Source organism: Cylas formicarius, unplaced genomic scaffold (genome assembly GCF_029955315.1).
Source record: "Cylas formicarius isolate icCylForm1 unplaced genomic scaffold, icCylForm1.1 PGA_scaffold_3__17_contigs__length_32017465, whole genome shotgun sequence".
Taxonomy (NCBI): domain Eukaryota; kingdom Metazoa; phylum Arthropoda; class Insecta; order Coleoptera; family Brentidae; genus Cylas; species Cylas formicarius.
The window spans coordinates 26,387,903-26,410,129 of record NW_026844326.1 but is presented as its reverse complement, the minus strand read 5'-3'; the positions used below and the strand labels follow the sequence as shown (position 1 = coordinate 26,410,129).

The following is a 22,227-nucleotide window of genomic DNA, read 5'->3' as shown; positions in this document are numbered from 1 at the left end:
GGCGTGAAATAGACAAATATCGTTTAATTTTAAAAGTCAAACAAATTTCGAAAGCAATTTCAATTTTCTTAGAACCGGAATTAATAATTATACATCTGGGATAAGGCTTTTGGGATGAAACTCAGTTCGAAAGTGTCGTTCGAAGAATTTTATTCTACACGAAACTTTTTCATATTAACATGGGTCTGGAAATGCATAGTTTTCAATCTTGCTTTATATATATATATATATATATATATATATATATATATATATATATATATATATATATATATATATATATATATATATATATATATATATATATATATATATATATATATATATATATATATATATATATATATATATATATATATATATATATATATATATATATATATATATATATATATATATATAATAAGACGATACCTACTAATTTTCAACAAATTCTAGTCGGGTATTTCTTAAAATCTTTAATAACTTTTATCCAGATTCCTTGAAATTTGGCAGTTTAATGTGTAGAGAAAGTGTATTTTTTTCTTCTCGAAAATGAAACCCAACAATTTCTCTTGCATAATTTGAAAACAAAATTAAAATTGGTACAGAAGTCAAGGGGGGTGGGGGGCTTTTTTTCTTAAGAATATTCGATCGGATACCTCTGCACTGCATAATTTTAATTTAATTATTCCTAAATGAGCTTCTTGTCACAACAAACAACACTATCAAATTTCGACAAAATCAATTGGCGTATATTTAAAATATTTATTAACAACCCTTTTCAAATGGTTTTTATACATGTTTTAGAATTAACCCTTAAATTATTGGAATGTAAGATTTAACTTGAGCCCAATAAAGTAGTTTAAACGTACCGCACGCATTTATCAGAGCCCGATAATATTATCGCTGTGCTGTGCTTACACCTTGCACATGCCCAGATTCTCGAGCAGATTTCTGCTCTGCTCCAACGCGATCGCGGCGACCTCGTTACTGTCCGAATACTCGAGAATGTGCATGACGTTCGAATAGATGCCGACCTTGCTCTGACGCACGTAGCGCGCGGCCCTCGACAGGGCGTTCGCGGTACTCGGCACGAAAACCAACTGCTCCCTGATCAAATCGAGCAAGTTGTGCGGCAGAGCGTCGAGCTGATCGCGATCGACGCCGCTGTCCGCCTTGATGCAGTTCGACGCGGCCAGATACGACACCAGCGACTGTTTCTTCCGTTTGCCGGGGTCCTCGGCGATGCCGGTGATCTCCATCTCGTCTTCGTAGAAGAGGCCGCTACCGTAGGCCAATCGCCGGTTGACGACGGCGGAAAAACCGCAACTGCAACGGATCTGGTCTTCGTCGCACGAGCTGTGGTGGTGTTGGGGCGACAGCATGCCGCCGTAGGGCGGAGGCTGTCCGAGACCCGGGTACGGGCTGCTCGGTTGCGCGCTCGCGTGCGCCTTGTCCATTTGAGAGTTTAGGAGGTAGATGCCCGCGTCCGCGCCCCTGATGTTGCCGACCACCTGCGGAGCAAAAAACACGATTTGCAGGAGTCGCCTTTACTTACGTTTTATTTCTTATTGTTTATAGATATATAAATAAAGACTTGTTATTATTTATATTATTATTCATTAGGAAAAACGAATGCAAGCGCGTGGTTGGTTTGGAGATTCACTGAAGCTCCGCCTGAAGCTAAAAGTGAGCATTGATAATACAATAAGAATAAAAGTATTTGTTTAAATAATTATTTTATAGACATATATAATTGTTTGTTTGCACCTAAGCACTTTGATTTTGATCTCATCAAACTAAATTTAAATATTTAGCTTACCGCTGATTGCTTACTAAAAACATGGGTCGCCCAAAGTAACTTAAATACATTTAAGTGGGTAAGCAAAATAATTTAGATTACTTTAAAGTAATTTAGAAATGTTTCCTGACTATAAATTATTAACCAGTTAAAGAATACATTTTGCTGTTTAAGGAAATTAAATATGATTTTCTAATTTTTTGTTTGTTCTTGTTAAATAACAAATAAATAATACATATTCCTTATACATATACACAGCAGAACTATACTAAAGCAGAATATAATATTTAAAAAAATATATAAAGAAAACTATCCAACCCGTAAGTCAACCCTGCCTTGGTAGGGTATTTTTTAATAAATATCCCCCTTTTCTTAATTTTATAAACCCGCAAGTAGAACAAATTAGAATAAAATTCCTAACTAACCAAAGCAACGATTCAATTTGAATTTCCCGTGTTAATAATAATAATAAAAAGCATTTATGTTCATAACGCTGGACACTGACCGATTCTACCAACATTTCAAATAAAAAATCATTAAGTAGGTTCCAAACCCACACAAAAAAAATCCAAAATAACCAAAGACAAAAAATATATCAGGATAAGGGTAAGGTTATTGAACTTTTAATTATTTAAGTCGACAGATCACTTTTACCAAGGAATAGAGTTTGTAAAAATATTTAAAAAAAAACAAGTGACATACCTCTTTTGTTCAATAAAAATTCAGGGTCATCTTTACCTACCCCGACGCCAAATAATTTTGTACCCGATAAAAGTGTTTCAACAAAAATCTAAAGCAGCTTCAAAATGAAAATAAAAAAAAACATTTTTTTATTTCAGCCGCGGTTGCGGACATTAATATAACCTTTTTTCCTTTTCTTTAAGGATCGCATCGTATTATCAAATCCTGTATAGCTACACCTCGAAAACGATGACGTAACGAAACATAAATGGAACCCCCACTCTTCCGCCCCCGCTCACCTTCCCGCCGGCATTGCACACGCACAAGGTGCAGCTGTCAAAGTTGTGATCCCTGAATATGTTGACGGCCGTATCTGTAAGGAGTATGTTGAGCACCAGCGAGCTGGCCTCGGGCGTCCGCTGCATCGTTTGGGGCGTGGCCACCGGCTCGACCGAGTTCAGGTTCTTGTTGAGGTACGACGAGGCGGTCGAGTTGGCGGGCGAGGGCAACTCGTACGGCGGAGGCGGCGGCCTGAAACCTGCGGGATGCAGGGGACTGGGCGGGAAAATGTTCGAGTTGTGATGCACGTTGTTCGGTATCGACGGGGTGGGAGTTCGTATCCGACTGTTGACGCTGCCTGGGGCGGAGTTACCGCTGGCGGCACCCTGCTGCGTCTGCTGATTCTTGTTGTTCTCCATGTGTTGCATCCACGACGGCTTGTAGACGCAATTGCTTGGCACGTGTACGGGTTGGATTTGGCTAGGGAGGTTCGTTAGGGGCGCGTACTTGCTGCTGCCCACCATTTTGCACACGGTCGGCGGCTTAAATACGAAACTCCAGTCTTCTGAAACGAAAATGACCCGGTAAACGCGGCAAGGTCGTCGTCGTCGTCCCAGACCTATATTTTCCTCCTGCGGACTGCCCATGTTCGGATAAATCTCCTGTTTGATCTTGACCACGCCCAGATCCATAAAGTCGGGCTGATGGAGGTCGAGGGGTCCGCACGGCGACGCGATCGGGTTGTGTTCCAAACTGGGCGGGGTCGGGAACATTTTGCTCAACTCTTCGGCCCGCGGGATGCCCACGTTCGGGCATCCGCTGCCGCCTCCGTGACCGGAAGACAAACGTTTGTTGTTGACCGTCGCTGAAGTCGAATCGTCATGGTGCAAGATGTGATGGTTGGTGTTGGGACCCGCCGAACCCGGCGGCGTCTGTATCTGGATTTGCGGGAAGCACTGTAAGAAGCCTCGTTTACGTGTCCCGCCGCACACTGCGATATTAACGATATAAAACTGATCGAAAATAAAAAATCAATATGTGTTTTCTCTGCGCTATTAAGCATTTGTTCATCTCAGTTATTTGGTTGTTATATTACGTCAAATCGGAAATCAATTCTCCTTATCAACTTTTATGTATAAATATATCTTTTACATGCAAACTGGATCTCGATTTAGGAACAAGAAGATTATATTACTTTTCCAGGCGCGATCTTTATAAGTAATAATTTCTATATACGTATTACACGGGAAACATTCTAACCTTTTTTTTATGGAGAAAAAACTGGCTGCTATGTTTTGCCCCTTTATGGCAAAAATTTTAGAAATAATTCGTATCTTAAAGAAATACATCCAAAAAATTTATCATCGAAAAAATTTGAGAAACTTTTTACAGAAGCTCAAATTTTACTAAAACTTCCGAAGAAACCAGCAAAATTATGTAATTTATGTAACCTTAGCTATTCAGAATCGGATTTAAATAAAACTGTAAATTGCATGTTATTATTGCTGATGTTTAGTTTATTAGATTAAGCCAAAAAATTGAGTATTTTGTTTTAATGAAAAATATATCGACAAAAAATTGTTTGACCGGAAAAAGGTTTATTGTATTTGTATTTTCATTTTTTTTGTCCCGATCTCATTTATTGCATCAAAACAACCAAACAATTGGGGTAAAAATATTTATCCGAATATATTTTTGTAGGAAATAAAAAGTTCTTGTTTAAAATTTCCGACGATTCCGAAAAATGATGTCTTAAAAATGAATTTTTTTTTATTTAACATTTTGGTTATTTTTGTAACAAACAAATCAATACAGAACAAAGAAACAATATTGATTTTTGAAGGGAACTTCTACAAAAAAGGTCTCCTAATATATAAAATTATTTAAAAAAAAGTTATTCGCGAAAGAACTTGAAAAAAATATATGTTTGTTTTTCGCGATTTTCCCCCAATTTTTGTTGCACTGAATGGATCAAATTCCTAATCTAAATCATCGAAAATTATTATATCGTCAACCGCAACCGTCAATCACTAAGCATAACGTTAAAAAGAACAATTATCTTGCTTTACTACTGAAAATTACTTATTTACAATATTCTACACATGAGCATAATATTTGCTAATGAATTGCTATTTATTTATAACTTTTCACCTTTGACCTTCTAATTGTTTTCAATTTCCTCAACTTATAAAGCTCTATGACGAAAGAAACCATTCTATCGTTTTCCAGCACTCTAACTGCAATTTATATAGCAAAAGTGAAGTTTATCCTTTCAATTTGCATTGCAGTTCCGTGAAGTTTTCCCTAATCGGTCATCTACGCTCCGAACAAAGTCCTTACTTTCATTCCGACTTTAGTTATTTTTCACTTTTCAGTTTTCTAACAATAGAAATGGCAAGGCAGGAAAGTTATATAAATTGTTTCCTTACAGGCTGGAATCTTCCATTTTAAATGAAAAGAAGACAGAATAATTTAGATTTTTATACGCAGACAATTTAAAAATTAACTATAAACGTACGCTATTCACTTCAAATAAAAATGTTGGGCCTATGGGAGGAAAACTATAAACTTGGCATATCATTGGATCAAGCACAATTAAAAATTGGGGTAAACCAAACATTAAGAATTTTGCAAATTTTGAAATATCAGAATGATATTTTTGACTAACCCTGTGTCTAGTCGTCCTTCAAAATATTAAATTGTTACTGATTTTAATTTAAAACGTTTAGAATATTTAAAAATCATCTTCGATCAGAAATGGATATCAAATACGCCACTGGGCGCCGGGGCGCATGGTGGGCGTGGCCGCTTACCGCCTCGTCGCTGCTGGTGTAATCGGAATTGTCGAAAATTTGATCCAGATCTTTGTAGGACGGCTGCAGACCCTCGCTGGTAAACAAGTTCTCCACCTTCTTCTCTTTGGGCTCCTCCTTGATGACCACGCCCCTCTTGAAGCCGTCCAGGTTGCAGTTGGCGCCGCCCCCGTCCTCGTCGAACTCGTAGGGGTCGCCGGGTCGCTTGACGCCGTGCGCCTGCGTTACCGTCTGCGCCGTGTCAAGCTCTGCCCCATCTCCGGGCTCCTGTTTGATCTCCTGCTTGATGTTCACGACCCCACCGAGCAGCTCCTTGCACTGACCAACGACGTTGTGGTTGTACAACGAGTATAGGTCCAGTCTGTTCCGGTTCAGCCTGTTCTCTTTGCCGTCGCCCTTGAATCTCTTCACCGGGTGATTGAGCCACGCGTCCTGCGTGGAGTAATCGTACAGCATGTCTAAGGTGTGCTCCTCTTCGCCCAAGGCCACTTCGTAATCTGCATTGATGAGAACAAAATGTTAAAAGGGGAACAAAGCAATGGAAACGAATTGAAAAAAAGCTTGATGAACGATTAGAGTGGTAGTACAAGATTAGCGCCAAAATTTCCCGGCCTGATATAGATACAGCTCCACGATAAAACTTTCTCTTCTTATAAATATATATCTTAGTAGGCTGCGAAAAAAAAATTGAAGTCTTGCGTCAAATAGTTTTTTATTGACAGCATTTTAAACAATGCGTGTCGGAAAAAATGTAGCAAATAACGCAAATTGAGTATAGAGCAGTCAAAGTTTTCGACAAAAGAAGGGTTAGCACCTAAAATAATTAAAGAAAGGCTGGATGGTGTGTACGGCCAAAGTTCTCCTTCGTATTCTGTAGTGAAAGAATGGACAAAACGTTTTCGAATGGGGCATGAGTCCCTTGAAGATCAGTCAAGAACTGGTCGATCAGTGGAGGTCATAAACGAACATATTGTTGCGATTGTGGAAGAGGTGGTATTGAGTGATCGACGTTTAAAGGTCAAGGAAATGTAAGAAATTACTAAGCTTTCTGATCATTTAGGTATGCATAAGGTTAGTGCAAGATGGGTTCCTAAAAACCTTTCGGCTATTCAAAAACAACGCCGTGGCCAGTGTGCGCGGTCTTTTTTGGAACTCAGTGGATCGGAACCGAAGCCTGTGATAGAAACTATTGTGACGGGAGATGAAACTATGGTTCTCTATTACGACCCTCTATCGAAAAAAGAATCAATGGAGTGGCATCGTAAGGGTGAAGCATCTCCAAGAAAATTCAGTCTGCCAGTCAACAAAAAAGGTGATGGTAACGATCTTTTGGGATTGTGAAGGAATTCTTTTGATAGATTTTAAAGAAACTAATACCACTGTCAATAGTAAATATTACGCAACATTATTACATAAATGGCGAGACTGCATACGTGTAAAATGTCGAGGAAAATTGACCAGAGGCGTGCGTCTTTTGCACGATAATGCACCTGTCCATACTGCTGGTGTTGCACAAGCTGCCATTTTAGAGCGACTATTATTTGTTTAGATACTTGAAAAAGGACTTACGTGGACGAAGGTTTAACGACGAAGTTGAGTTAAAAGAGGCTGTTTTAGCTCATTTTGCAGTCAAACCAAAAGAATATATTTTTAAAGGGATTGAGTTGTTAATAAAGAGATGTAATAAGTGTATTGAAGTCAAGGGGGATTATATTGAAAAATAATAAAAAATTGTTACTCTACTTTGTTTCTTTCATATTCAGGCCGGGTAATTTTGGCGCTGCCCTTGTAGGATGTGTGAAAGAAGAGTGCAAAGCGAATTTTCTTTTGTTTTCATTGTTTTTAACTTTGTACCGACCCTTACTACTCAAAATGGGCCTCTTCAACGTTACGAGACCGCCGTTGACGCCGGCGCCGTCCTGCGTCTTTTTCTCCGGTTGTTTACCGTCCCGGTCCTTGTCTTTGGGGCTGTTCGTAGGGCTCTCGACGCTCTTGAGCGGTTGACGGCCGTCGCCGTCGAGCGGCGTGTGAGATTTCTCGGGTCCCGTGGCCGGCGACGACGTTTCGGCCGCGTGAGGCGGGTGCGGCGACAGCGTCGGCATCGGGACATCGCCGGGCGGTACCGACGCCGGTTGCGAATGGGGCCCGGGCAACGGCGACGGCGCTATCGACGCGGGGCTGCCCACCGAGTTGGCGGCGACGCTCTCTTGAGTGCGGGGATACGAGGGCGGACCGCCCTGAGGCGTATACGAGCCGCCGCAGCATCTGCAAACAGACAGGAGGAGGTGTTAACGATCCGAGGAGATTGCCGGTTTGTCGAGAACCCACACCATCCAAGCTGAAAGAAATTAGTTGTTTGTCTCGATAGAGGCGTCGAAATTGTTGAACCGACTGAATATATACAGAGCGAATTTAAAGAGTTTGTGTGTATATTCTACGGGGCGGCATTGCATGCGTTGAGACGGGTCCCCGGCAAGGGTTCAGGTTTAGCTTACAAAAAAAAAACGCCACACTGTGTTAGTTGTAGGCAAGTAGATTCCGCCAACTAACCAAAACTAACCAGTTTTCATAATGTAGCATTGCCCAATAGGACGCGAATTTTTTTGTTAGTATCGGTAGAGGCGCTTTATCAAATCGAGCCTACCTCTTGGACGGCTCATCGGTTACCGAACAGATTCGTCCCTTAAAATATATACGTGGAGGGCCGCGTTACACAACGCGGGTAAAAATGATCGAAACGAAGGAAGTAAAACCACATCACCCGCAATAAAAGAACCAGAACCACGATTAACGCTCACGTACATATATATTTACACAACAATCGCTAATGATTATAGTGAAAGCGTGAAAGGAGACATAATCAAAAGCGCCACTCCGCGCGAGAGATTTAGTAGCGTTTAGTTGGGTTAAATCCTTCACCTCCGGCGGATGATCATTTTGGAACGTCCGTTGAAGCCACACGGATGCGGGGGCAGTCATCACGAATATGGACGACGCACGACGATGATGGGAAAGTGGTCCGGCGGTGTAACATTGGAATTCGATACCGACGGTGAGACGATATTATTATTAATTCTTGGCAAGATTCCCGTTAAAAAAAGATCCCTTAGAAAGGCCGTTTTTTAAAGCTAATTCTTTTATTATATAATTTTTTGACAAAATAAAAAAAGGAGGAAAATTAAAATTATACTAAACTATACAATATTTCGAGAGGCGCCAGTGTTGTTCATTACCATTTTTTCTAATTAGTAGTTAGATACGAACACGTAAACCCAGAACAAACATCATACAGAAGCGATGAAAGGGCAAAACTGTCAAATCGATTCAGCTGTGTGCTTTTTGCTTTGCAAAGAGAGCGTAAAATATACCTGGAGGAAGTAATTCTAATGCTTTTCGTAACTGTAATAGCAGATAGCGTTACGAAATAACTTTTTTTTTAAGACCCTAGGTAGTGAGTACGGTTTAAGATGTGTATTACGTGTGGAAGTACACGAAAACTCTTGCCGATAAAAAGGAAACTGATTCGTCAAGTTTGACAAAGCGATTTAATAGTGACGGTGATTTTTTTTTATAAATTGAATTTTTAATTTGAAAGAAAAATAATATTAAAAACAATTGTTTTACCTGTAATATGCAAGGTTCCATTTTATTTCCATGTAATACAAAAATTCTACGATTTCGCTATTTCTCCCAGTGTGGGGCAAGCATCGCCTATTGGAAGCGTGACGTCAAACATCCCTTACCCACATAAGCAAGCACTTTTTGTCGCTTCTGTATGATTTATGTTTTGGGATCGGGGTGTCGCCATGTACCGGCAGTTTTTGACAATACAAAACAATGGGGGAAAATTAGGATTGTATTTTATATTTTGCTCAGGCTTCTATTGCAAACTACAGAATATTTTGAGAAGTGCCAACATTTGGTTGTTATTATCTTTTTTCGAATTGAATGTTGAATATTTGATTTAAACACATCGACCCAGAATAAACACCATACAGAAACGACACAAGGACGGGTTCAAAAATGTGTGAGTGGGGGAAATGCGGGGCAACTGTCAAACAGGCCGGTTTGTGCTTTTCATTCGTTGTGTTTATTCTTGCTGCGAAAAGAGAAAATGAAATATACCTGGACGAAGTAATTCTAGTACTTTTCGTGGCTGTAATAGCAGATGCCGTTGCCAAATATCTTTTTTTTCTCTGCAAGACCCTGTCATGTGTGTGAAAGTAAACGAAGGTCTTACCAATAAAAAGGATATTGATTCTTCAAGTTCGACAGAGCAGCCTGTCAGTGACGGTGACTATTTTAAATATTGATTTTTTAAACTTGAAAGAAAAATAATTCTGTTTTACATATGATGTGCAAAATTCTATTATATTTCTCCCGCGGTAAAATGTGGGGGAGTAATGCAAGCGTGACGTCAGAAATCCCTTACCCATGTAAGCAAGCGCTTTTTGTCGCATCTACGTGGTGTTTATTCTGGGACGGGTGTATCGCCATCTAGCGGCAGATGTTGGAAGTTAAGGATCGCGCGCGTTTTACTGACGCATTCTATTATACCCGCGTGTCAAAAGCTCTCCCACCGTCCGGCACCGAACGATCCGACGACACCGCGTCCCGCAAACCAACCGAAAAGAACCAACACCCAAACCAAACCCGGGCGGCGCGAAGACGGACACGGGGGCCCGGGTGGGACCAACCTTGAGTCGGAAGAGGACGCGGGGGGTCGCAAATCGCAGCCCGCGACGGCGGCGGCGGTCCGCGTCCGCCTAAAAGGTACGGGTTCGACTTTGGGCGTCGGAGATCGTTTGTGGAAAGGTACGCGCCTCGACGACGACGATGACGACTTCGACAGTTTCAACGACGGCTGCGTACCGCCGGACGTGGCCTGGAGCGGCACCCTACCGCCGACGTACTTCCTAGGTCTGCGGAGATAGTTGACGGGCGGGGTGTATTTCAAAGTGCGGGTCGGCGAGGGGGAAGCGGTCGCGCGCCGCGCTCTACTTACTTTGAACATGTACAGGGGGTTTTTCGCATCGGATCCGTAAACTCCCAGTCGCCGGGTTCGTTCCTGCCGCCCCCGCAGACGCAATCCTGCCACGCGCGTTCGGGGAGCACCTGAGCCACGCTCGGTTCCCGAGACATCGAGCCGATATTCTCTACGGAGACGGTATACGGACCCGGTTGGGGGACGCGACTGTTGATTTGCACAGGCGAAGGGGGCGGGGTCGGTACCACCGTTATGGGGGACGCGGCGCCCGTTTTCGCTAGTCGATCCGTCGCGACGGCGGCCGAGTCGGCGACCACGCCCCCGCTCAACACCGCCTGATTGACCATGTCGTCTAGGTCGGTGACGAGAACGAAGCACGACGGGTATCGCATCTTCACGCCGCCAACCACCACTTCGACGACGCTGCTGTCGGTTAGGTTGGAGCTCTTGTTCAACGGGTAGAATTGGCCCCAGTCGTCCAGCCAGCGGTCGTTGTTTTCCGGCGAGCGGAAACTTTGGCCGGTCAGGGTACCGGCCAGGCCGAAAGGCGCCAATATCACTGGAAAATTCGAAACGTTAGATGGAACCCAAAACGTGACACGTTGCCCCCTTCCCTAAGGCAATAGCGTTTACTGGGTGCAATAATGGCATATATCAAAAAATTACTATTTTTAGTTAATTATATCATAAAACTAGCACAATACCGGCAAATAGTTACCTCAGTTCCGCTAGAGAGAGTTAGTGCCACTATTGAATTTCCCGCGTTTTTTAAACTATTTTACACGCAAAACCGGCACATAACCCAGTGTGTCCGTGATCGCCGCAGAGTAGAAGCAAAGGTGGCATATTTTATTAAGTACGGCAAATTGGATTGAATAATCTATATTTTTGAAACACAATAGCGGAAAATTGAAAGTTATGTCATTATTGTATGTTTAAATGTTACTGGAACGGCGTGTTTTGTGCCAATCTTGCATATTTCATTGTAGCTAATTTTTTGCTTATTGCTTCAAGACCTGTGTGAGCACGCTGTCAAGCAGGTTACATGTTTAACCACGTACACCATGCATTTAACTTGGCCTTTTTATTTATTTATTTATTTATCAACGGCCCAACCGCCCAATATAAAACAGGATTCACTTAAACAAAATAGTAAACAACAAAATAAAATAAAACAAAATAAAACAAAATTAAAACAGAATGAAACAGACATATATGACAAACATTGGTTTTTCAAAATACTAATATTAGTATAGTTAGTCGACACGACACTAAGCACACTTATAAGAGTAGCGAGGCACCAACACAATGTTATACAATACTATTGCGAAGAAAAGCGGAATAGTTTTACTGTCAGTCTTTAAGTCCTTTCTCAAATATTCTTGCAATCTGGAAGCAGTCAAGTTGGTAGAATTTCATTAGTTGGCATTTATTAATATTTAGTTCCATTAAATTGAAATTGCTCGATAGCGATAGGTGATCTAAATCGGACTGGAGTTTTATACAGTCATCAACATTACAGGCTCTCATATAAAATTTTAAGTAGTCAGCAAATAATAGGAAAAATGCGTGATGAAAACATGAGGCAATATCATTCACATAGACATTGAACAGTAGGGGTCCCAGGTGCGATCCTTGTGGAACACCAGAGGGCACTTTAATTTCGGTGGATTGGAAGCTTTGGACGCGCACAATCTGCACTCTTTCAGTAAGGTACGATGTTTTTCATCTATAAGAAAGACCAGTGCCAGAAGTGTGTGGCTTACGAAAATGCGGACGAAGATGAAAGAAAAACAATGGAAGATGACTTTTTAATTCATCAAGGGGAAAAGAATCTAATCGGAAGAAAAAAAGAGACCGATAAGGAAAAATGTGCTCAAAATTACCAGGTTAGTTGTTTTGACTTGATTATAATGTTACACGTATTTTTATAATACAATGATGTTAAAACTTTGATCTACTGTTTTATTGATATTTTGTTATCAAAATATTGCACTTGATTTGTGAAACTGATGTGTGCAAAAAAAAATCAACAACGTCAAAAAATTTAAAAACTTTTAAAAAGAATCTCAAAAAATATTTTTTGTTTTAAAAAGAGAATAATACATATCAATATACAATTATAAAGACATATCACAATAAATTTAATTTTTAATTTAAATAAATATGAGTTATCTCAATATTTCAGTTTTTATTTTAATAAATTTTAAATTCGTCGGAACTATTATTTGATGGATGTGCCACTATTGCACCCAGTGAGCGATATGGCGTTCATACGACACTGGGAATTAGTTATCCTCTAGTGTCAAAAATAGACCAAGATTATATATAACTAAAAATTCGCATACAAAATTTCTAGGTACAGCACTTTGACTGTCAATTAAAGTGATCCAATCGAATAGACTACGCCTCAAAAAAATTAAATAGTTCATATGTAAGGATATCTTAAAATAATGCCGTTGCTTTATATCTGCGTAGCTTAAACCTTAACCCTAAACCATAGACTAAATATTAATAGACCGTTTATACGCAGTTACAAAACAAGACGTAAATAATCTGTATTTATTCAAATTATTTCTTCTTTTCGGTTGTTATAAGTTTTGTGACTAATAATAAAAAGTACTGCGCCTGATCTACTGTAGTAGCATTATATGAGGGTCACTTGAAAAGTTTGAATGAGGTTAGACATGTTTCCTCGATCTTTTTCTTTTATTTTTCTACATAGTCTCCTCTATACACTCTACACTTCTCCCAGCCATCCCATCTCTCTAACCCGTTCAAATAATACCCAGGCGCTTTTGTTCACAAAGGTGATTGCCTCCTCAATTGACGAAAATCTTGGAAGTCGCTTGGGGCTAGATCTGGTGAGTAAGACGGATGGTCACCGCTGAGGTATGAGTCTTAGTGAAACAGGTTTTTTTTGCAAATTTTCCGCAATTTCTGTCCTCAGTTTGTCAAGTAATGATGGGTAGTATACTCCTGTCGACTCACTCAAAGAACTCATAAACTAACTAACTACGAGTCCAAAATAAACTTTGATAAGTGCCTATCAAAAAGTGCATAACTACGATCATTAGCTTTTAGTACCTAGTGCCGTATCTTCAGGAAACTTTTCGAGTGACCCCCGTATAAAAGAATTATATATCATATATAAGAATTATATATTATATATAATTATATATCCAAGTTAATTTGCCACACTCTGGAATCCATTACCCTTCAGTCCCGAAGTGGAGGCCTGCGCCTGTTGCATATGCCATCGGGTAAGTCGCCTGACGGGTGGGTGTTGCCTGACGTCGACGCTTGCGCAGACCGAACTCTCGCCGTGGACGAAAAACGCAAACGAAAAGGACAAGTGTCCGGCAGATGGCGCCACGAAGTTGCCGTAGCATCCCGGCTGGGTGGTGGCAGAGCCGCCGCCGCTCGGGGAAGGCGCCGCCGATGACGTGGGCTCGAATTTCTTCGCGGGGCCGTCGTACGGCTGAACGAACCACTTGCCCAAGCGGATAAAATCTCTGCAACACGAGACGGAACAGCGGAAATACGCGAAATATTCGACACGGACGGTCGCTATAATACCTGGACAAGAGACACCGCTCGATGAGATTATGGAGCGCCTTGAACAGCAGCGAACGGCATTCGTACGACAGGCCGCTTTCCCAAGAGCCCTGCTCGCAATCTGTAAACGAAAAGAGAAATAAATCGACAGGTTTAGTTAAGTCCGTGACGTCACATATTCGCAGACCACCGAACAACGCAACGCGCTCATTCGGCGCAAACAAAGACATTTAAAGTACATAATAACACAGCAAATCACATGAACATAACCTCACTTAGCCCTTTATCAGACCGTCTCTTTCGTATTTTTTGATGCGATTCAACAAGATTGTTGTAATGTGTTATTGGTGACACTAACAGAATTTTACTTCTTAACGCTTGGTTTCCTAAAAAAGGTTTTTTTTTGTAGTGTCTAGTATTCTACGTAATTCATATTAGATATTTTTCGGTTTTCATATTTAAATTACTCTTGTAGAGCAAATCTGGCCACCTCATCGGAAAGAAAATGTTTTTGCACAAACAGGAAGGGATTAATCCTCCATCAGGTACTACGTTATTTCTTCATCGAATAAATTTTATTCCCACTAACCACCAAAAAGTGTGTTTGTTTATATTTTCCATCTCGGAAAATTTATGCACGTGCAAAACGTTGCTCCGTATTCAAGCCGCGTAAAAGGCTACTTGTAATACCAAAACAGGAAGCTTGTAAGGTCTTTCCTATTTTGTAAAATCGTTTAACCGTCGATTAATAATATAAAAATAAACAAAAGTAAGGTTAGGCATTATGACACCTAATTTATACGCCGTAAAGCATCTGACGTCATAATGACGTCAGGAAGATACCATTTCGCGAACTTCTACGTCATCCTTTAACCGGCAATCAACCGGATTATATTGTTCTACGATTGCCGCGTAAACGACCGATAAAACGTCCGGTGGTAACGGCCGATCAGTTTAGGGCTTCCCCCCAAAAAAAAAGTTACGAGCCGCGATAAAAGGGCCCTCCATTGGCGGCGGGCCTCGCAACTACCTTGAAAACTCGTATTGTTGGAAAACGGCGTCCCGCGCGCACGAGGCAGTATCCCGGGCACTGTTGCCGAATCCTCTCCCGGTTCTTCGCCCTTCTCGTGTATATTAAGTAACTATTTTTATTAAAAACTTTCTTAAAGCTCTTACTTTATTCTTATTTGATTTTGTATATGACATTTTCGTCAAGGTACCAATCCACTGCATAATTTGACATTCGCTGCAGTTTTTCTTTTAACTGCAATTAACTGATACGCCGGTCGATTATTAAAAGCGAACGACGTAGAATTAGTTATCGCCGCGCGAATGATACCCGCACGTTGTTTTGTTTTATAAATAGATTCGAATCAATTGCGTTAAAAATAATGAAATAAATCAGTGTAACGCGACGCTCGCCTTCGTCGCCACCCATACGAATCGCCGATAAGCGTGTGGGCAAAGTGGTCCGTCGAGGAGAATCGGCGAGGCGGCAACGTCGCGGACGAGTCACCTCTGCAAACAAACAATCGCTCCCGACTGTCGATAATTTCACCTTGAGAGGCGGATCGCTCGATTTGATCGAACGTCAAAACGGCGGCAGATATTTAAAGTCGGCTTTTTCGGTATTTGGCGGGTTTTGGGCTGCCTTGTCGCTCTAAAAATAGGCGCCACCTGGCGTTTGCTCCATCTCGCCACCCCTCCGCCTACAACAACGTCGCCACGTCCTCGAAGCGGTTTTACCAAAGATTAAATGAAATAAGGAACGTTGATTTCAGATTTTGTGTGCCAGACACAGTCAGAGACCAGAGACAAATTAGGAAGGATTAATCGAAGACGTGTGTGCCTGTGGTGCAAGCGCTTAGTGGGAAAACTTTGAGCCCAGCTCATCGGACTCAAATACACAGTTGAGACTCGACCGGTAGAAAGTTATCGACGTAAATACTTGTTACTCAGTCTTCCGCCATAACCATATATTTCGTGCGTATTATTTAAATAATCATGATTTAATTTTGAACTACTCCGTAGTTTGTCACACGGTAAACTTTGGTCTGTGACCTCTGGTGTGAAATAACACTAGCATTCTGCAGTTTGTTATGAACCGCCGATTTTATGTATAGAAGCTTTTATTTACCAGCTTTAATTAAAAGTGAAAGTACGCGTCGCGATCTGGTCTAAAAATTCTACTGAAGGCAACGGCTACAGTTTCTTGTTTCATGTCCAATACGAGTGAAATTAAGATTAATAAGCATGAATTTAGCAAAATGCAAAGAACGGCGGTAATTGTGTTAATTCCTCGACAGGTGTGTAAGGATAATCAAAATAAAAATAACGTAATGAAGCAGAATCGAGTCTAATCCTCCCGGTTCGACAACTACGTCTTAACTAACTTATCGTAAACCCAAAAAACATCGCATAATAATACCCTAATTATCTCCTCACCGCAACTTGCCCACCCTGTCCTTTTTGCCTGAGACGCCGATACATTTTACGATCGGCAAAAAAAACAAGGCGGCGCCTCTTTGTTGCGGGGTCTTGTCGGATATGACGTAATAATATAAATATTCCAACACTCGGCCATCCTGACTATTGGTCTGTCCTCAGACCTAATGGTGAAATTTAAACGTAACTTCAATCTTTCAAAACTACAATACCATTCTAGCTTGGTGCCTAGTCTTAATCATTACGTAATAAAAAAAACATAATCAATTGTAGGTAGTAGGGTATCTTAAACATAAGCGACATTCCTTTATAAACAATAAAATAAGCAACATTTGCTTATAGGCAACGTTTGCCAAAACACAAAACACCAGCGACGTTCGCTCATAGGCAACGTTTGCCAAAATACAAAATACGAGCGACGTTCGCTCATAGGCACGTTTGCTAAAATACAAAGCACGAGCGACGTTCGCTCATAGGCACGTTTGCCAAAATACAAAGCACGAGCGACGTTCGCTCATTGGCACGTTTGCCAAAATACAAAACACGAGCGACGTTCGCTCATAGGCACGTTTGCCAAAATACAAAGCACGAGCGACGTTCGCTCATAGGCACGTTTGCCAAAATACAAAGCACGAGCGAAGTTCGCTCATTGGCACGTTTGCCAAAATACAAAGCACGAGCGACGTTCGCTCATAGGCACGTTTGCCAAAATACAAAACACGAGCGACGTTCGCTCAGAGGCACGTTTGCCAAAATACAAAACACGAGCGACGTTCGCTCATTGGCACGTTTGTCAAAATACAAAACACGAGCGACGTTCGCTCAGAGGCACGTTTGCCAAAATACAAAACACGAGCGACGTTCGCTCATTGGCACGTTTGCCAAAATACAAAACACGAGCGACGTTCGCTCAGAGGCACGTTTGCCAAAATACAAAACACGAGCGACGTTCGCTCATTGGCACGTTTGCCAAAATACAAAACACGAGCGACGTTCGCTCATAGGCACGTTTGCCAAAATACAAAGCACGAGCGACGTTCGCTCATAGGCACGTTTGCCAAAATACAAAGCACGAGCGACGTTCGCTCATTGGCACGTTTGCCAAAATACAAAACACGAGCGACGTTCGCTCATAGGCACGTTTGCCAAAATACAAAACACGAGCGACGTTCGCTCATTGGCACGTTTGCCAAAATACAAAACACGAGCGACGTTCGCTCATTGGCACGTTTGCCAAAATACAAAACACGAGCGACGTTCGCTCAGAGGCACGTTTGCCAAAATACAAAACACGAGCGACGTTCGCTCATTGGCACGTTTGCCAAAATACAAAACACGAGCGACGTTCGCTCATTGGCACGTTTGCCAAAATACAAAACACGAGCGACGTTCGCTCAGAGGCACGTTTGCCAAAATACAAAACACGAGCGACGTTCGCTCATTGGCACGTTTGCCAAAATACAAAACACGAGCGACGTTCGCTCATTGGCACGTTTGCCAAAATACAAAACACGAGCGACGTTCGCTCATAGGCACGTTTGCCAAAATACAAAGCACGAGCGACGTTCGCTCATTGGCACGTTTGCCATTAATCCTCTTCGTTTTGTATACTAATCCACTTTTTAACATGGTCTGCGGCTACAACAGTTCTTCTACGTTTGAACCCCTCTCGTAAGTCTTCAACTTGGTATCTGTCATTAAATAGTACTTTTGTGATGCGAAAAGGGCCTTTGTATTTCGGATGAAGCTTATGACTGGCACCCGTAGTAGGTATACTCGTTATTAATACTCTAACTAGGTCACCGTCGTTGTACCTTTTGGAATCTCGTCGTGTTTTATCATAGCGTTCTTTTTGTTTTTTCTGGTCCCTCGATATGTGATCCGAAATTTTACACCTAAGCTCTTCCAGGTCTAGCCTATCGATTTCGTCTTGGATTTCATTCAGAATTATTGCCTCTGCCGCATGTTTTGAATTAGAGCCAATAAGCGCCTTCATGGGGGTCGAATTAATACCCTTATTAAAACTTGTATTAAGTGCGATTTGCACTTGTTTTATCTATTTGTCCCAATCTCTTTCGTCCTTGCCTGCAGCTGTTGTTGATAGCGCACCCACAATGGTTTTGTTATATCGCTCACATTGGCCATTACTTCTGGGCGAAGCAACGGCATTTAAAACGTGCTTAATCCCATAAGTATTACAAAATGTTCTAAAAGTTCGAGATGTAAAAGCTGTCCCTCTATCGCTTATAATTCTGCTAGGTACTCCAAATAGATATATTAGGTCGGTTAAAACCCTAATAACGTATTTACTTTTTTGATTATGTACTGGTTCGATTACAGTGAATTTAGTAAATGCGTCAACAATCACAAAAATATACTTATTCTTCGTTTTGCTTGTCATAAACGGCCCAACATGATCTACATGTAATGTATGAAAAGGAATCGGATGTTTCTCAATAGGGTTCAATTTACATTCTCGTTTAGAAAACGACTGTTTGTAATACATACAACTTAGACAAGCGTTAACATATTTCGTTACGAATTTCCTCATTTTTGCGAACCAATAGTTTTCACGAATTCTTCGTAACACTTTTTCTACATTAAGATGCCCATAATCATCATGACACAAACGACAAATTTACATACGTGCTGCTCGTGGAACAACCCATGCTTTGGTTCCATTTCCTAATTTTTTGTATAATTTGTTATTCCTTAACTCATACTGCTCAAAGTAAAACTTTGTATCGCTATTTTTTATTTTATCGGCTAAAATGTTTCGGATTCTACAAATCTGTTCATCTTGCATTTGTGCGCCGGTAATCCAGTAAGCTTCTGTCAAGTCTATTTGAAAAACTTCAACTTTAAAATTATTGTTCGATTTGGGGTTTCTGCTAAGAGCGTCAACATGCGTCATCTTTTTGCCGGCCCTGTACTCAATTTCGAAGGTATATTCTTGAATTTGCGGCCACCATCTTCCAATGCGCGGGATCAAATCCTTCTTTGATAAGCTCGTTCGCAAGGCATTACAATCCGTAAACACTTTAAAGTTTATCCCCAATAAATAGACCCGAAAATATTTTAAGGCATAAACTACAGCCATAGTCTCGAGTTCGTATGAGTGGTACTGCCTTTGGTCGCTTGTTGTTTTTTTTTGCTAAAGTAAGAGACAACGTGCGTATTACCCTCAGCATCGTATTGAAGCAATATTGCCCCGACACCGATGGAACATGCGTCTGTGTGAAGTTCGGTTTCTAATTTAGGGTTATATATTGCAAGAATTGGACAAGATATAAGCTTTTGTTGAATTTGGTGAAATGCTTCTTTTTGTGGTACGCTCCATATCCAATTCGCACTTTTGAGAGTTAATTTTGTTAGAGGCTCGACAATCATGGAGAAGTTCTTGACAAATTTTCGAAAATAACTTGCTAATCCAAGAAATTGACGCACTTGCTTAACGTTGGAAGGATAACTCATATCCAATACCGCTTGAATATTCTTCTTACCTGGCCTCACTCCTTCTGCACTGATTTCTCTCCCAAGATATTCTAGAGTAGTTGCAAGAAATACGCACTTACTGATTTTTAAAGTAAAGTTATGTGCACGAAGTTGGATTAACACCTTTTTTAAGCGTTCTAGTCCAAGGCGGACGTTTGAATTTGGTGTTATTCTCATGAAAACTATAAATTTCGGTAGGCATGTTACCCACGGTGTTTAGATACGCATAAAGTGCATTGGCATTCTCATGTTGTGCGGCTCTAACAGTTCGCGATATATTATCGTCTTTAATACCGTCGATTACTGCGTCAATCAAATAAACGTCAGGTATATTTATGTTAAGTGCCCTTAATTTAGACATTTTTTTAAAACAATAATCTCCTATGTTTTGTCCCGGCTTAGTTTCGTAATTAGCAGCGTCCTTTAGTAACTTGGAAAATGGAACAGACTTACGGAAATAGAGGCTCATTGATGTTTTAATTTCAATCCAGCTTGAGTCGTACTCCAAGTTCTCGTCGTACCATTGACGAGCGTTACCTCGTAATCGTCCGGAAATTATTCGAAGAATAGTATCATCGTCCCACTGATAACGTTCTGCCAAACTATCCACTTTACTCAACCAATTATCCACCATCACGTCATCCCGACTTGGGTCAAATTTTGGCACTAAAAGTTCGTCTCCCGCGCGAAAGACCGGCTTACGCCTTTTTAAATCATTTAATTCTTTCCTCAAACGTTTTATTGTCCGTTTTCTCCTCGAGCTATTATCGGAAGAGCTATAACTCGAATTCGAACTGTCACTATCACTTCCCGAAGACGAGGATGAACGTTCTTTCCGTGTATTACGCTTTTCACTTGTAACTGTTTTCGATTTAAATCTTCCCATGACGTACAATAATTTTAACTTGTCCGAGAAGAGAAAAAAAAAAAACGAAAACGATTGTAAGTGATTTTAGTAAAATCCCACCGCTGCTTTGTAAGGATAATCAAAATAAAAATAACGTAATGAAGCAGAATCGAGTCTAATCCTCCCGGTTCGACAACTACGTCTTAACTAACTTATCGTAAACCCAAAAAACATCGCATAATAATACCCTAATTATCTCCTCACCGCAACTTGCCCACCCTGTCCTTTTTGCCTGAGACGCCGATACATTTTACGATCGGCAAAAAAAACAAGGCGGCGCCTCTTTGTTGCGGGGTCTTGTCGGATATGACGTAATAATATAAATATTCCAACAGGTGACAGCTTTAAATGTCTGTCAAAAGTGTCAAAACTTTAAATGTTTCAAAACCTCCTGAATAAAAATTTGACACCGAAAACACGTAACAGGAATATCCAGCGGTCCGAACGTGAAAAGGGACAACAATAAAAACCGTGTCCAAACACGATGCTAATCTAGTGTGCTGTGGCGCGCCTTTTCCTCTCTTCTTTTTTTAACACCGGCAGGAAAAAAAACAGCCCGCAGCCGGCTAGATTTTAGTGCGCTCCGTCAAAGTCGATGAACCCGGTCGATAACGGCCGCCGCGTGTTGCATTCGACTGTTATGCAGCGCCGCGTTGCCAAATCGACCGCGTACCTTTCCGAACCCCTGCTCCGCGATGCCTGCCTATTTTCGGAGTTTCACGACCCCGATGGGGTGGCCGCCGCGAATATTGCCGCCACCCCCAGTTCTGACGACCCCGCATAGTCGACCGGAACGCCGCAGCAGCGCGCCACGTGGTGACCCCAAATACGGCAAAGACCACAACAATGCGACGTTGCCGCCGGCTACGTAGAAACGGGGACGATTTTATTGGCGATTCCAGAGATCTATGCGACCCCTAACACCGCTACTATTCAAGGTTAATCGACAGTCCATTTAATAATTTTGAAGCTGCGGAAATATCATCGAACTATAACGGATTACTTAAACCAAAACCAAGGGATAACACCAACTGCTCCGTTTAAAGCCTGGTAGACGCGGATTTCAACGTGCATTTTCCGCGAAAATATTGTAACGAAAAGATTAGCGGCAATCTTTACGTGCCAAATAATTTAGCAAAGCATTGTTTGTTTTCGTAAACTTTAACCTAGATGAAAAATGTAAATGAAGCTGAAAAATGTGTTGGAAAGTGGGCCGTTTTTAAATTATTGAGGGAGTCCGCAGGTCAAATGAAAACTCCCAAGAAAAGTGCGGCCGACT

General features: G+C 41.2%; 1 protein-coding gene across 4 annotated transcripts in view; it reads right to left on the bottom strand.

Annotated features, from left to right (window-relative positions):
- The window catches only part of LOC132700219 (mediator of RNA polymerase II transcription subunit 13), a 68,473-nt gene that overhangs the window by 8,582 nt on the left and 37,664 nt on the right, over positions 1–22,227 (bottom strand). The window contains exons 3-11 of one of the 4 annotated variants that reach the window (XM_060667428.1): positions 14,123–14,222; positions 13,760–14,058; positions 10,562–11,102; positions 10,254–10,478; positions 7,415–7,821; positions 5,557–6,053; positions 3,363–3,699; positions 2,764–3,308; positions 906–1,496 (exon numbers count right to left, since the gene is read on the bottom strand). In XM_060667428.1, the coding sequence (XP_060523411.1) occupies positions 906–1,496; positions 2,764–3,308; positions 3,363–3,699; positions 5,557–6,053; positions 7,415–7,821; positions 10,254–10,478; positions 10,562–11,102; positions 13,760–14,058; positions 14,123–14,222 (3,542 nt within the window). The remainder of the gene's footprint in view (positions 1–905; positions 1,497–2,763; positions 3,309–3,362; positions 3,700–5,556; positions 6,054–7,414; positions 7,822–10,253; positions 10,479–10,561; positions 11,103–13,759; positions 14,059–14,122; positions 14,223–22,227) is intronic. The other 3 variants (XM_060667429.1, XM_060667430.1, XM_060667431.1) reach the window with 3 other exon arrangements.